General features: G+C 57.3%; 1 protein-coding gene across 2 annotated transcripts; it reads left to right on the forward strand.

Moving 5' to 3' along the window:
• Positions 1-1,249: 1,249 nt before the first annotated feature.
• WDR81 (WD repeat domain 81) lies at positions 1,250-15,050 on the forward strand. Of its 2 annotated transcripts, none has more exons than XM_054008090.1 (11): positions 1,250-1,347; positions 2,134-5,738; positions 6,115-6,222; positions 6,451-6,641; positions 8,895-9,085; positions 9,418-9,583; positions 9,718-9,883; positions 10,251-10,949; positions 11,552-11,697; positions 11,935-12,114; positions 13,210-15,050. In XM_054008090.1, the coding sequence occupies exons 2-11, from the start codon at positions 2,174-2,176 to the stop codon at positions 13,534-13,536; spliced, it is 5,739 nt and encodes a 1,912-aa protein (XP_053864065.1). In that variant the 5' UTR covers positions 1,250-1,347; positions 2,134-2,173; the 3' UTR covers positions 13,537-15,050. The 2 variants fall into 2 exon arrangements, with proteins under 2 accessions (XP_053864065.1, XP_053864066.1); XM_054008091.1 differs by lacking the exon at positions 1,250-1,347 and adding an exon at positions 1,737-1,798.
• The last annotated feature ends 251 nt before the right edge of the window (positions 15,051-15,301 follow it).

Consider the following 15,301-nt stretch of genomic DNA (forward strand, 5'->3'; position numbering starts at 1 on the left):
TTTGTCCCCAAATTAAAAGCTTAGAAAACCCTGCGGTGGGGAGGGTCTAGGGAAGGGAGAGAATATGGAGAACATAGATGGGTCAGTAGCCTTTATTTGGGTGGGGAGAAGAGTATGTCTAGATGTCCCAGGCTGAAAATCACTCTTGAGGTGTATGGGGAGCTCAGGACTGAAAGTGCAGGGCCAGGTTGCAAGTCAGTGGTGCCAAGGTGTGCTGCAGAGCTGTGTGGGCGCTATCTGGCTGTTTACTCTGATCACACCGCACCATCTCACTTCCCCACTTCCTTGCTGTGGATGGAGGAGCGGGCCATGTTGTTCCGTGTTGCTTTCGTTTCTGTAGTGACTTGACCACTTCCGGCCCTGTGTGGCTCACAGCCGTGCAACCCCATGGGCCCTGCACTAGTACCCCAATCTGCACAGCAGCATCTCTCTGTACAGCATCATCTTAATACCTATCGATGCTGCGGCTTTTCTCCCTTTCCCAGGCCAGGTTGGGGAATGAAAAGATTCTGTCCAAGGTGAGGAAGGCCAGAAATGCAGGGAATTGCTCTGGGGACCTATCCAGCAGCCCTAGGGTGATGGCCTCAGAAGCTGGATAAAGTTGGAGGATGCCCTGCATCCTAGGCAGGCCGTTCACCTGGTTTTAAGCTGGCCAACCCTGTTTTGGGGAAGGGCTGTCCCTGTCCAGCACCAGCAATGAGTCTGTCCAGCATCACTGTGGAGAACAGGAAGTTGCAGAGCACCCAGCAGCCGCAGTGGGGTCACATTGGGGAAGTACTGGCACGTCTGGTATTCTGGGGCTGCATCTGTGGGCCCCCCGAGGGGCCGGGGCAGGGCGGTGGGGGCAGGGAGAGAGCCTCTGCGGAGTGCCAGGCTGAAGAAAAAGGCCTGACACGAGCATTGCACCATCTGCAATCTCCGGTCCTTTGTACGCTAGAAATTAGGGTCCTCTCAGGCCCGGCGCAGGGGGCGGGGATCCAGCACTAAGGACTATCACAAGCCTCCCCGCTGTCGGCTGCTGGCGCGGGCCCCTTTCTGTGGCCCCCCCTTCGCCCTAGACACCCCGGGCACCTTCCCCAGGCGGCCCCGGTCCCCCTGGGCCGGAGACAGCAGCGGGGCGCTCGGTGCCACCCCGAGCAGAGGCTCCAGGCTCCAAGTTTCCCCGCCCGGTTCGGCCCGGCCCAGATCCCGCCGGGGCCGGCGCCACGTGGAGTTTGTTTCCCGGAGAAGCGGCCTCATGTGACCGGCATCAGCTGATCCAACATGGCCGGGGCCCGGGCCGCCCCCGCCCGCCGGGGCTAAGGGCTCGGGCCCGTCCCAGCCCGGGAGCCCCGCGCCGCGGCCCAGGTAAGGGCGGGTCCGGGCCGGTCCCGTGTCCCCCGGCCGGGCTCGGTCCGCTGCTGCCCGCGGCGCGGCGCTGGGCCCGGCCCGGCTTCTCCTCGCCCCGCCGCACGTCCCCTGGAGCCGCCGGTGGGCGCTAGCCTGGGCCCGGCCCCGGCCCCTCCCAGCCCGCCTGGCTGCCGCAGGGGAGCGCCGGGCTGGGGGCCGGACCGGCCCCATTGAACGCCCCCGGCCAGGCCCGTGGGGCAGCGGCCGGGCGTGTGCGGGGGCCGGGGCCGGGCGGGTGCGGGGTGCGGGGGGCCGGGCTCTGGCGGGTGCGGGGGGCCGGGCGGGTGCGGGGTGCGGGGGGCCGGGCGGGTGCTGGGGGCCGGGCTGTCCTGTGTGCTGCTCTTGCCCAGGTTTAAGGGCGCTGTCCCCGCACTCCTGAGCGCAGACTGGCCAGCCCTGTGGCAGAGCGGTAAGGCACCCGCTCAGGCGACCCCCGTTCAGGAGCCCCTAGGTCTGTCTACACTGTGGCGGGGAGTGAGTGTCCCAGCCAGGGCACACAGACTCGCACTAGCAGGGCTTGCACTAGTGTGCTTTAGGCGGAGGCTGGACTAGCCACCAGAGTGCTGGGCCTCTGGACTCCCTGCTTCCAGCAGTGCTAGCCCCAGCCCTTAGCCTGCGTCTGCCTGGGCTGCGAGGAGCGTAGATCTACCCTGTGACTGAGGAGGGTCCGAGAGCCCCATGGGGATGGGTGGAATCGCAGCCCCCAAACTGCTGTCTCAGTTAAAGTGTGTCTGTTTCCCACAGAGACGGCTGAGCTGTGGAACTCTGCCGGTGCCGTACCAGCATGGAGTGCTTCCTTAGGAGCGTGGAAAAAGACCTGAATATTGACCACAGGCAGCTCACTGCTGCAGTTGAGGGGACCCATCTCATTGCCTTTGTCCCAGTGAAGTGGCTAGTGAGCCTGAAGGAGCGCAGGGTGCTGCCCTCCCTGTGCCCCCGGCCTGAGGGGCTGAGCGAGGTGGAGGTGAGGACTTTCCTTCAGCACTCTGTGCAGAAGCTGCCTGCTGGCTGGACGAGAGTGGAAATCCATGCTCTGAGGAAAGAGAGGTTGGCTTATCCACTGACTCTGCACCACAGTGCGCAGGACGATCGGGTCGGGCGCTTGGAAACACTCCATGGGTTTATGCAGAATGTTGCTTCCCAGAATTATAGAAACTTGTGGCATAGAGCTCACCGCCTGTATGTGCAGCCGTGCTGTCACGCTCACACGCCGCCCACGGTGCTGGCCCTGGACATGCTCAGAGTGGCTCTTCAGAAGATCTATGGCTGCCCTTTTCTCCAGGTAGGTAGGAGTGTCCAGTATGCCTCTCCTGCCAAAGAAGGTTCTACAGCCACAAAGGGGACGTCCTCCTGCCCAAACATCCTCCGACCAGAAGCTCTTCTGGAGTCAGCCAACATGCTGTACATCATCTATCCGTATGTGCAGTATTGCTTGCACGACATTGTGACCTTCAGCCCTGCGAAGCTCACCAACAGCCACGCCAAGGTCCTTTTCATCCTCTTCCATGTCCTGCAGGCCATGAGGGCCTGTCACCAAGCGGGGCTGCCATGTGGTCCCTTCTCCCTTCGTGATGTGGCAGTTGATGAGAAGCTGTGCACCCAGCTTAGAATTAACCTCGGTGAGTACGAGAAGCTGAAGGAGGAAGAGAGGGATCCGAGAGCTGATGAAGCACAAAGGGCTGAGGAAAGCAGGGCTGTGGAGTGGACTGGGAAGGAGGCGAAGTGCACAACTTGCCAGGAGGAGCTCAGGGGCCTTGTGCTGGATTGGGTGCATGGGCGAGTCAGTAACTTCCACTACCTTATGCAGCTGAATCGCCTGTCTGGACGGAGAATGGGAGACCCCAACTACCACCCGGTTCTCCCCTGGGTGGTGGATTTCACCACCAAAAACGGCAAGTTCAGAGACCTAAGAAAATCCAAGTTCCGCCTCAATAAAGGAGACAAGCAGTTGGACTTCACCTATGAGATGACCAAGCAGGCATTTGCAGCCGGAGGATCAAGTGGAGAACAGCTCCATGTGCCCCACCACATCTCCGACGTCCTCTCAGACATCACCTACTACGTCTACACTGCCCGGAGGACACCCAAGGCTGTGCTCTGCTGTCATGTGAGATCGCAGTGGGAGCCAAATGAATATCCAGCCAGCATGGAGCGCATGCAGAGCTGGACTCCAGATGAGTGTATCCCTGAGTTCTATACAGACTCCACCATCTTTAAATCCATTCATTCTGACATGCCTGACCTGGATGTGCCATCCTGGTGCAGCTCCTATGAGGAGTTCATTGAAGTCCATCGCAAGCTGCTGGAGAGCAGAGAAGTCTCTCAGGATCTCCACCACTGGATAGACCTCACTTTTGGCTACAAGCTGCTGGGGAAGGATGCTGTCAAGGAGAAAAATGTCTGCCTCCATCTGGTAGACAACCACACCCATCTGACCAGCTATGGAGTGGTGCAGCTCTTTGACCAGCCACATCCCAGACGCATGGTGGGACTTGCATACATTCCTGCTGAAGCTCCAGTCATTGCTCGACCTCTCATCCAGAACGCCAGAGAGACAATCGTCCTAGAGGATGTCCAGGCTCAGATGGGTGATGGGGTCAATGGGCTGGTCTTGGAAGCCACACCTTGTGAAACCAGCTGGTCTGGTGAAAAATCCATCAGCGGTGAGGATGATTTGGAGCAAGGCACTGAAGCTCTGGATTCCATTCCTGCAGCTGGCAGAGCCGCCGACCAGCCCTGTCCCTGCACACCTTCAGCTCAGCCCTCCAACCTCCCTGCCTACCCGACAGAAGGCAAAACCTCAAGTGCCCGGCCTAATCGAAGGAGTAAGCCTGGTGTTGTGGATCAAGCTGAAAGGGACAAGATGAAGATTACGCTTCCTGAGGGTTTTAATCCTGTCCAGGCCCTGGAGGAGCTGGAAAAACTGGACAACTTCTTGGTTAAAGGCTTAAACAGTGAGATGGAGCTGATGGAGCAGCCGCAGGTGGAGCCGCCGCTGGGCCTCTCAGATCTTTTCCAGAGAGACATGCAGGCACTGGGAGTTCTGATAGCTGAGGTGGTGTTTGCACCAAGGGTTCGCACCCTGAAGCCAGATGCATCCCTGCTGGAGCGGTTCCTGACCGTTCGGAATCTTTGCCAGTATCACCCGAAGGAGATCCCAGCCCCGCTCCAGCACGTGCTGGAGACTTTGCTGCAGCTGAACATGCCTGAGGGGAGGCGTCTAAAGAACAAGGTGGCCAAGAACAGAGTCCAGCTTTTTGAGTACAAACCTGTTTCCCAGGGTCTCCCGCCACCCAGCCCCTCGCAGTTCCTTAGCCCTTTCAGCTCAGTTGTTCCCTTCCCTCCATATTTCCCATCTCTGCACAAATTCATTTTCACCTACCAGTCAAAGAAAGTGGAGGATGAGAGTCAGGGCCGTGAGCTCGTTTTCCAGCTGTGGCAGCAGCTGGAGGGGATCCTCTGTGAAATCACTCCTGAAGGCTTGGAGATCCTGCTGCCCTTCATCTTATCTCTGATGTCGGAGGAGAACACTGCAGTCTATACAGCCTGGTACCTGTTTGAGCCCATAGCTAAAGCCCTGGGCCCCAAGAATGCAAACAAGTACCTGCTCAAGCCCTTGATTGGTGCATATGAGAATCCCTGCTGCCTCCATGGCCGGTTTTACCTGTACACAGACTGCTTTGTGGCTCAGTTAATGGTGCGTCTGGGGCTACAGTCCTTCCTCTCTAATCTGCTGGCTCACATCCTGCAGATCCTTGTTGGTGTTGAGAGCTCGCAGGAAGAAAGTAAGTCCCTTCTGGGAACGGCCGAAGATGAGGAGAGTGGAGGAGGCAGCCCAGTGTCCTGTGCATTTGGGGAAGAGATCAAAATGGATGTGGATCACGGTTCCACGGCACTCGACCTTTTGGATTACACGTCTGGAGTCAGCTTCCACGACCAGGCCTATCTGCCAGAGACGGAGGATTTCCAGAGCGGCCTCTATGTCAGCGAGTCCCTGCAGTCTCAGGAGCAGGAGTTGCTTAGCCTCGGGCGGCTGAGTGACAAGAGCAGCGCCAGTGAAGTGTCGCTGGGAGAGGACAGACCTGCAGATGGGGACTCCCAGAAGGACAAGAGTAGCCTGAAGTCTGTGGACAGCAGTCAGGAGCTGAAGCAGAGTGAAGACGAGGAGGAGGAGGAAGAGGAGGTGGAGGAGGAGGAGGAGGCCACAGTTGCTACAGAACTTACCCTGTCAGGGGGCACTGGTGCTTCCTTGGATGCTGCCCTGGCTGATGACCACAGTGAGCCAGAGGAGGGGGATGAGCAGGAGCTGCACGACCACTCTGAAGATAAAGAGCAGACGATTCTCCTGGGTAAGAGCTGCACTTAGATGCCGTCTCAGTTGTCTGAGGTGGTGAGTGACTGGTGCAGCAATGGAAGGGGGAGATGGGAAGCCAGTCCTGTGCAGGAGGAGCTGGAATCAGCTCTGGACGTGCTCCTGAATTCTCCAGGAAGGTGATCAGAGCAAATCTGAACCTATCCAATGGACACTTTAATAGGGTGGTAGCTGGAGTCCTGATGTTGCTGCTTGGCTGATGCAGCTGGCAGGGTGCTTGACAGAAGGCCGGGCGATGCTGCAGGGAGCTCTGGTGAGGACTGAGGCGCTACGTGTCCCATGGGCAGGGTCTGGGCAGCTTACAGAATGGCAGATTGTTGCTCCTTCTCCTACTCTGCGCTCTTGTTTTGCAGACACGGCCTGTAAGATGGTGAGGTGGCTCTCGGCCAAACTGGGCCCTACTGTGACATCCCGTTACGTTGCCAGGAACCTGCTCCGTCTCCTCACATCCTGCTATGTCGGTAATGTGCCTCCACCTGCTGTAGAGGCCCTCTGAAGGGCTGCTCCTCTGACTGTGTCCCAAAGCAATCTGCTGTGAATACTGCCCTCCCCGGAAGGTGCAGACCTATCTGCATGGCTGGGGGGCGGGGGCAGGGTGGACAGGCCTTGAGTCTGAGTGTTGGGGTGAATGTGCCCTTTGGGATTCAGCACAGTGTCTCTGTCAGCTCACTGAGCTGTCTCTCTGGCAGGTCCTACCAGACAGCAGTTTGTACCAAGCAACGAGGAGAACAGTCCCCTGAATGCCGGAAACATCTACCAGAAGCGACCAGTGCTGGGGGATCAGGTGTCCAAGCCGGTCCTGGCCTGTCTCATGTATATGGCATACCTGTATGGAGAGCCTGTTCTGACCTATCAGTACCTGCCCTACATCAGCTACCTGGTCAGTGCCCCGTCTTTCTCCTTTACTTGTCGCTGTTCTTGCATGTGATGGAGCAAGAGCTGCATCAAATGTTGAGCTGTAGGCACACGGGAGGGGTGATATACAGCACAGGCCTTATCATGTGCTGCTGAGAGAGCTGCTAGTCTCCAGAGCACACGCCTTAGCTGTGTTTAATCCTGGGCATTGTAAGATGAGCCATGTCCTGCTGGGCTGCTGCTTGGCTGGGAGTTGGCAGGGAGAGCACTTGGCTGATGCAGCCAGAGCAGGAACTGCCTATTCCAGGAGTGAGTTCCCACTTTCTGTCAGTGATGCCCAAGGGTGCAATGTAGGGATTTCCTGTTTGGAAACCCTCGCTCTCCAGGAGCTCTTGGTGTCAGAGTTCTGTACTCCGTACATATGGGACAGGCCCAGGAGGGGTTGAAGGCATCTGCCTCTCAATTCCATACTGAAAGATTAGCAAGATTTGCGGGCTTCTTGGTTTGAAATTCTTAGTTGCGCCTGTTGATTATTTGGCAAAGTGTTCAGTAGAGGTGATCAGAAAATGGTAACCTGTTTAAAAAAAACAACCTTGATTTTGTTTTGAGGTGTTCTAAACAGACCCATTTTTATTCTTTTAAATAGATGTTACTTTTCTACTTACAGACTCTTGCTACATGAAGAATTTCAGTAACCATTTTCCTAACATTTTTTTGATTAAAAATTGTGGGTGGGGAATGGCACAACAGTTCATGAAAAACTTTGACAATGCTGATCGTATTTCTGTGGGAAAATTTTGTTTTGAAAAAAGGCGATTTTTCAATCAAAACTTTATGGAAACTTTCAAGTAGCTTTAGCATGCAGGTGGTCTGCATAGGAGCCTGGGAGTTGCTGAGTTAACCCTCTTTCCCATCAGCTCTCTGTAAGCCATTTGCCCTGGAGGGGATTCTCAATTTCTCCAGTCAGCAGCTGGAGTTATGTTAGCAGCTAACAGCTGCTTTGCTTTGGCCTCTTGTCTGTCTGTCTGTCTCTCTCTCTCTCTCTCTCTGTTCTGGGAAGAAACATAGCTTGTGATCGGAAGCTGCCACCGAGAATTGTTCCCATTTTCAGTGTGAACAGGTCTCTGCCCTGTATCTTGGGTAAGAGTGGGGGTGGCCGACCTGTGGTTCCGGAGCCACATGCAGCTCTTCAGAATTTAATATGCGTCTCCTTGTATTAGCACCAACTCTGGGGCTGGAGCTACAGGCGCCAACTTTCCAATGTGCCGGGGGGGGCTCACTGCTCAACCCCTGGCTCTGCCCCAGGCCCTGCCCCCTCACCTGAGCCTGCTGTGCCCTTGCTCCTACCCTGCCCCCAGCCTCCTGCACCCCACAAAACAGCTGATTGGGAGGTGCGGGGAGGGAGGGGGAAGGGCTGATCAGTGGGGCTGCCGGTGGGCAGGAAGTGCTGGGAGCAGGGGAGGGGGAGCTGATGGGGGGCTGCTGACGTGTTACTGTGGCTCTTTGGCAATGTACACTGGTAAATTCTGGCTCCTTCTCAGGCTCAGGTTGGCCACTCCGAGTAAGAGCATGGGTCTGAAGGGCGGATAATCTAGAAAGGAGGCCTTTGGTGTTACACTGAAAAGCTTTTTAACAGTGCTAACTGTGGCAGAGCTCTGCTGGAGCCAGTGCCTGTAAGGCAGAGAAAACGGCCACTTACATTCCAAGCCTGACCTTTGAGCTCTGGGCAGAGGCTGCTTGTCCAGCTCCAAAGCACGCTGGGCTGGCCCCTCAGAATGGAGCCAGGTCCAGGAGCTGGCACTGAATCCTGTCTCGCTCATTTGAATGACGCTGGCCAGGAGTCCGGTGCCCAGGATGTTCTGCTAGCGTCCCGGCATGGCCTAGTGGTGCTCAGCCTGTGCGCTGGGCAAACAGAAGGCTGGGGCAGGTCAGGGCATCCTTTTCTCTCTGCTTCCCCCACTCAGACTCCAGGCCTTAGGTGTGTCCTGCAGGCAGACACTATCTGTACCATGGAATTGAAGTGCTTTGTTCTCACCTCGCCCCTCCTCCTGGCTTCAGGGTGTTTCTAGCAGGTGAGGGCTTTGGGCTCAGCCTCTCCCCTGCAGTCTGTTGGTCCCTGGTGCAGGGGTGGGAAGCTCCTCTGGAGGCTGAGAGAGGTGCAAGCATGAATTCCTTGGGAACTGCTCCAGAATGTGGCTTGTCCGACCTGTGCAGGGAGGCTGGTAGCCATGGAATGGGAGGTGGTAACGGCTGCTCGACTCTTCTTTCTGCCCTCCAGGTTGCCCCTAGCAGTGGGGTTGGCTCTGGCCGGCTAAACAGCAGGAAGGAGGCTGGGCTGCTGGCAGCTGTGACTCTGACCCAGAAGATAATCGTGTGCCTTTCAGACACCACCCTGATGGACATTCTCCCCAAGATCAGCCAGGAGGTCCTGCTCCCAGTACTGGGCTTCCTGACCTCACCTACCATTGGGTGCGTGTAGAAAGCCACCACTCCCAGGGACCAATCAGCACCCACCAAACCCTGGCATTTCCTCTGCCCGGTGTGGATAAAAAGTCATGTGCAATCTAAAGGGTTGGGATAAAGCTCTCCTGGGCGAGGTGGGCTCAGGACTATGGGGGCTCATGCTGCCATTCTGCCCCATCCCTCCCTGGGGGGCTCTCCTTATGCCAATCCTGAGTTCATCTCTCTGGAGCTCTCGGACAGCGCTGTCCCTCCCCCGTGCTCCTGTAGGGCAAGAACCACCAAGTGGGTGCACACTGTTGGTCTGTGGGGCGGGATGGTGACTGATGTGATCTCTTCAGTTTCCCTAGTGGTGCCCAGGCCCGCATTGTCCTGTGTGTTAAGACCATCAGTTTAATTGCCCTGATCTGCCTGCGGATTGGGCAGGAGATGGTGCAGCAGCACTTGAGTGACACCGTAGGAACCTTCTTTGGGGCTTTTTCGCTGCTGCAGGAACTGCAAGAGCAGGTTAGTGATGGTCAATGGCTTCTGTCTCCCTCTTCCCCATGGGGCTGTGGGCACAAGGACATTGCAGCTCTTGGTGCCCAGGGCACACGTGCGGGGCTGGTCTCACTGGAAATCATCTGTCTTCTCTTGTTCAGGGTCTGTCTTCAGAGTCACTGAGCCATGGTGAGACACCTGAGCTGGAGGTGCCCTTCTCAGATGGGAGAGTGCTGCCCCTGGACACAGCCATGCTGGCAGAGTTACAGAAGGTTTTTAGCCCAGAGATGGCCTACACCACCTATGTCCCCTTCTCTTGTCTGCTAGGTATGCTTCAGCTACCTTCTCTCCACTGCTGAGGCCTCGTGCTAACAGCCTTGCCCTGCACTCTGTGTTTAAATGCCTGGCCTGGGGTCCAAGTGCAGCATCTGCTCTGTGCATGAGCCCTGAACCGTAATGCAGCGTTGACGGACAGGAATAAACCCTCAGGACATCATATGGGCCTTGCCTTGCCTGCAGGGGACGGAAGATCTCCCTGCCCCTCTGACCAGGAAGGACATGTAGGTGACAGTATCTGGAGGGGGCCCTGGGCCAGCAGAATACTGGATGCTCTGTGAGCCTTGTGCTATTGCTGAGGGAGATGGGGAGGCTGGGGAGAGGTTCCTTCTCCCAGAGCTGTGCTCTGTACTTTCAGGTGATGTTATCCGGACGATTGTCCCTAACCACTCACTGGTTGGGAGACTGGCCAACTTGTACCTGGAGAGCGTGAACCCAAAGAGCCTGCCTCTGGTCAGTCAGGAGCCAGCACCGGGCACAGCCTGCTTGGACCAGGATGCCCGAGGCAGCGAGCCCAGTTCCAGTCACCATGAAGACAGTCACTCGGGCACCTTTGGGAGTGTGCTGGTGGGAAACCGCATTCAAGTCCCTGCGGACACACAGTACGCGAGTTCTGGCTCGCTCTGCTTCAGCCCTAGAGCTGATGGCTTTTGTCCCTCTTCTGCCAGTGAGGAGAATGCCCTGAAGCAGGATCTGCCCCGCAGTTCCCACATGCTATGTGGGAACTGGCTGGCCTACTGGCAGTACGAGATCGGGGTAAGCCAGCACGACCCCCGCTTCCACTTCCACCAGATCAAACTGCAGAGCTTCTTGGGGCACACGGGGGCCATCAAGTGTGTGGCACCACTCGGCTGTGAGGACTTCTTCCTGAGTGGCAGCAAAGATAAAACTGTCCGCCTCTGGCCCCTCTACAACTCTGGGGATGGCACCAACGAGATGGAGCCACGGCTCACGTATGCTCAGCACAAGAAATCTGTCTTCTACGTGAGCCAGCTGGAGGCCCCGCAGCAGGTGGTGAGCTGCGATGGTACTGTCCATGTCTGGGACCAGTTCACAGGTGAGGGGGCGTCTGCTGACGCAGTGTTTGAAGAGAGGGGAAGCCAGGAGAAGGGTTGAGAGGCTGAGCTGTACTCAGCAGGTCGGCTTACGCTTACTGAGAAGGACCAGGCTAAATCTGTACATCTGCACCTATAGGAAATCCAGTCCTGCCCTCTCCATTTCAGGAGGAACAGCTGGCTGGGGCCTCTATGCAGAGTAAGACAGTGATTCTGTTCTCCTCTTGCTCCTGGCAGAGTCTTACCTATAGGACAGAGGGGGTCCCTTGCTCTGAAGCAGCAAGTCTAGTCTGCCACTAGAGGCAGGAGACTGGAGTAGAGGTGTCCTGTGTTGCTGGTTCCAGATGATTCCCCCCCCCCCCCCCCCAGAGGCTGTGCTCTGTTCCCTTCCTTCTCCCTCCCCACCCTCCTGACATCATGGGTGTCCTTGCAGCAGTGCAGTGATGAGTTGCACTCAAGGACTGGAATTGTCTTTGGTTCCGGGAGCAGTGACCCACGGTGCCCTGAGCGGTGACACCTATTGGGGCAGCTTTGCTGATCCTGCCCTGCTGCAGTGAGGTAGGCAGGCTGCACTGGTGCACTCAGCTTCTTGTTCTTTTCAAAGGTAAACTTCTCCGGACCTTTGATGCATTGGACAGCAAAGTTCCCATCACCGCCGTGACCACCATGCCCTCTCCCCACAGCAGCATCTGTGTGGCCAGTGCAGACTCTGTGCTGCGCTTCATTGACCACAGGAAGCCAGGATTACAGGTACCGGGGTCTTTGCTATACATTGTGAGCCACCCTCTCCCTAATCTGTTCCACAGCTGCACCTACCTCCAAGGTGCTTGTATGGCCAGTCATTGCTACTCCCAGTCCCTGCTACTCCCAGTCCTTACTCCCCACAAGGGGAGGCTGGTGAGCTCGGCCTGGCATCCAGGCCCTCCCTGCATCCTCTCCTGTCACTCAGTAACTGGGGCTACTCTTGCCTGTACTTGTCTCCTGTAGCACGAGTTCCGCCTGGCCAGTGGCGTGAGCGCTGGGCTCATCCGCTGCTTGGCTGTCAGTCCCAACGGGCGCAGTGTAATGGCTGGCTTCTCATCTGGATTCATTGTGCTGTTGGACACCAGGACTGGGCTTATCTTGAGGGGGTGGCCAGCCCACGAGGGAGACATCCTGCAGATAAAGGTGAGCGGCTGGAGTAGGGCTCGGGCTGCCCCTGCACGTGGGGGACCACAGACGGCGCTAAAGGCTGAGAGTTGGCTGTGTGGGGCCTGCTGTGCGGATCCTGTTGAGCCTTGCGGCAGCAGAAAAACAGGGCTGTGGAGGGGTGTCCTGCTGCTGGTGGCTCCTGCAGTATTCAGAGGGCGGTGGGTAGACATGCCCATTTGTCATCTTTCCCCCACTCCTTAGAAGTCTTTGCAACTCTTGGTTGACTTTTTTTTTATTTTAAGGTCACCCCTGTCGTGCCCTTGCCAGGGCTTTGCCTTGGGATTGGGGCTGTCAGTGACTTTTGGTGCCCTAGATTCTTCCAGCTCATGTTCTGTCTGAGCCAGCAGATCCCTGGTCTCCTTGCGGATGAGCAGGTGTGGGCATTGTGAGGGGCAGGCCAGACACATGAGCTGGGGAGGATGGGAGGGTGCTGCTCTCTCCCTCAGGCTAGCAGCCCCTCCCCACTCAGGACCTCATTCTAATGAGTAACTCTTGTCCATATTTACCTGCCCTGAGGGAGCAGCACTGGCGTTTTTGTGTCCTTGACCCAGTTCAGGTTAAACAAAGTTCACCTGCGTGGGTTGTTTACCCCCTCACAGCACTGCTAGCCAGAGTGCAGCGGCCCCAGCCCTTTGCTCTCCTCAGTGCCGTGTGTTGCACAGTCTCAGCTGGGCCCTGAGCTCTGCATCCCTGAGTGGGGTTGTGCTTTGGGGACCTGGGCTTGGGGAGGAGAGAGTCTGGCAGTGCTGCCCACTCGGTAATAGTAACAGGCTGACAGAGGAAGGGGCAAGCCCCGGATGTGCAGGGAGAGGGCTGTCAGGCGAGGCAGAGATGCATGCTGTAGAGATGCCAGTTGCCAGACTGCACTCATGAGTCTGAGATGGGAGGGTGTCTAGGACTGACAAGTTCTTGCCAGCAAGAGACGCTGTAGGTGCCCTGGTGAGAGAAGCTCAGTGCTACTCCTGTTTGCAGGTCAGCGTCTTGTGATCTGGGGAGAGGAGAGCTGGGCTCTCAGGCCAGGGGTGGTCTTAGCGCAGAAACACTGATTCACTGGCACTTTCTCTCCTGCAGGCTGCAGAGGGCAGTGTGCTAATCAGCTCATCTTCTGATCACTCCCTGACTGTCTGGAAGGAACTGGAGCAGAAGCCTTTGCATCAGTATAAATCTGCTTCTGACCCCATCCATGCCTTTGACCTCTACGGCAGTGAAGTGGTGACCGGCACTGTGGCCAACAAGATTGGCGTCTATTCCATGCTGGAGTCGTCGGCCTTCCCTACCAGCACGACCAAGTTGAGCTCAGAGAACTTCCGGGGCACCCTGACCAGCCTGGCTGTGTTGCCCACTAAATGTCATCTTCTCCTGGGTTCCGATAATGGTGTGATACGTCTCCTGGCGTAGTGGCCTCCATGGCCTATCTGCCTGGTGCCCTGTGCAGTCAGTTCCACTAGCTCTGGTAGTGGCATTTGAGGGCAATACCTTCACTCATGGGGGGAAAGGGGTGAGGTATTTCTCTGGGATACAAGATACAGGGGCGTGGCTGTTCATGAGTTCGCAGTAAATCCTCCCCAACCCCTGCCTGCAGTCGAAAAAGCCATAATGGAGGAACCTCCACTGCTGCTGGGAGAAATCCGGGCATTGCAGGGCAGCATCACCCCCTGCAAGAGGCCTGGAGCCTTCCACACCGTGTGTGCCTGATTCCCCCGAGACTGAGCCGCTCTCCAGAGAAAGGCGGACGCTGGGCGTTCTCCCACCTCCCTCCAGCCCAAGAGTGAGAGGAACACAGCCGCTGCCCTCCACACTCCAGCCCAGAATCGCTGGAAAGTCACAAAGGGGTGGGGCCAGCAGAGCCTGGGAACTGCCTGGTGTTGGGCATGCTCCCCTATGGGGTCTGTAGGGCACTGGGCTATTTGGAAGGTGAGGGCTGAAGGGACACAGTTGGGTTCTTTTTCTCAGTTTGCTTTATAGTGTGCTGCAGTCCTATTAACAATCCCACCCCCGCCATGGCATCCATCTGGGAACCCTTCCCAGCACCACTGTGGCGTCTCACTGATTCTAGGGCAGGGGCAGGTAGCCGAGCCAGCCATTTACCCAAGGCATAACCACCATCTGTTTGAGGGTGGGAATGTGCCCACAGAGGGGTGGGGCAGCCCCAGCTGCCAGGGGAGACAGGAACTAGACTTGTCTGGGCGGGGTTCAGACTCCCAGCCAGGCCCTCTGCCCAGAATCTCTGCATGCTCCTGGGGGGCTGTACGTTTTTCCCTAGCTCCTGTCCCAGAAGAGGCAGATCCATGTTCCCCAGCGCGGGGGAGAGGGGATTTCTTTTGCGCGCTCTGGAATGAGGCTGTGTTGGCTGCTCCTTTCGAAGGAGGGGCCCATCTGAGCTGGGGGGAGTTCAGGCTCGCCAGGGAGGGCAGCTTGAGCCCCTCTTTGCTGTCCTACCTCACGCTCTACCTGACAGGGTTAGGGCAGTGAGGGGCAGGACCCAGCATGCCTTGCACCTACAAAGTGCTGCCCTCTGCCCCTAGACTCCACCTCCTGCCAGAGACCGCGGCTAGAACAGCCCTCTCCAGGCAGCAGTGCCTGAGGGGAAGAGGGCGTTCCCTGGGCCCATCAGTGAGGGTAGCTGCCTGTCCATACCCCCCTGCCCCCGGTTTCGGTCTGCTGTAGGCTCCCTCTCGGTCTCTTGAGCTACTCTGAGCCTTTGCAGAATGGTGCTGAGGGGGTGGGAGCCTGACAAGAGGGGCCTGGCCTGAGATCAACACTCAGCCTGGTGGAGGTGGAGGGGAGGCAAGGCGACTGGGCAACTCCTGCTGGCTGTGGGTGGAGCTTAGGGACTGTGGGGAAGGGCTGTCATCCTGCCCAGGTGGGAGGCCCAGGGCTACCCACTGCTGGGGGGCGTGTCTCTACTTCCCACTGCCAGACGGAGGGTGGGGGAGATGAGCACTTAGTCCCTTGCTATCCCTCCATTCGGGTGGGAGGGGAGCTCTGTCCCTTGTTGCCTATTAACCATTTGCAATAGATGTAAATATTTATTCTAATAAACCCTTTGAAAGAGATCATGAGAGGAGGCTTTCTGTGTGTGGTGCTGGGGTGTGCGGTGTGGCTGCATGCGTGTGTTGGGGAAAGATGGGCAGTAGCTTTAATTATGGGAAAGGGATGATGG

The sequence above is a fragment of the Malaclemys terrapin genome, chromosome 18, assembly GCF_027887155.1.
Source record: "Malaclemys terrapin pileata isolate rMalTer1 chromosome 18, rMalTer1.hap1, whole genome shotgun sequence".
NCBI classification, from domain to species: domain Eukaryota; kingdom Metazoa; phylum Chordata; order Testudines; family Emydidae; genus Malaclemys; species Malaclemys terrapin.

Excerpts from the sequence above, each read along its gene's own strand:
- WDR81 (XM_054008090.1), top strand. The coding sequence starts at position 2,174 with ATGGAGTGCTTCCTTAGGAGCGTGGAAAAAGACCTGAATATTGACCAC. Across the intron at positions 9,884-10,250 it reads CCCCTTCTCTTGTCTGCTAG|GTGATGTTATCCGGACGATT; the intron begins GTATGCTTCAGC and ends CTGTACTTTCAG. Across the intron at positions 11,698-11,934 it reads ACAGGAAGCCAGGATTACAG|CACGAGTTCCGCCTGGCCAG; the intron begins GTACCGGGGTCT and ends TGTCTCCTGTAG.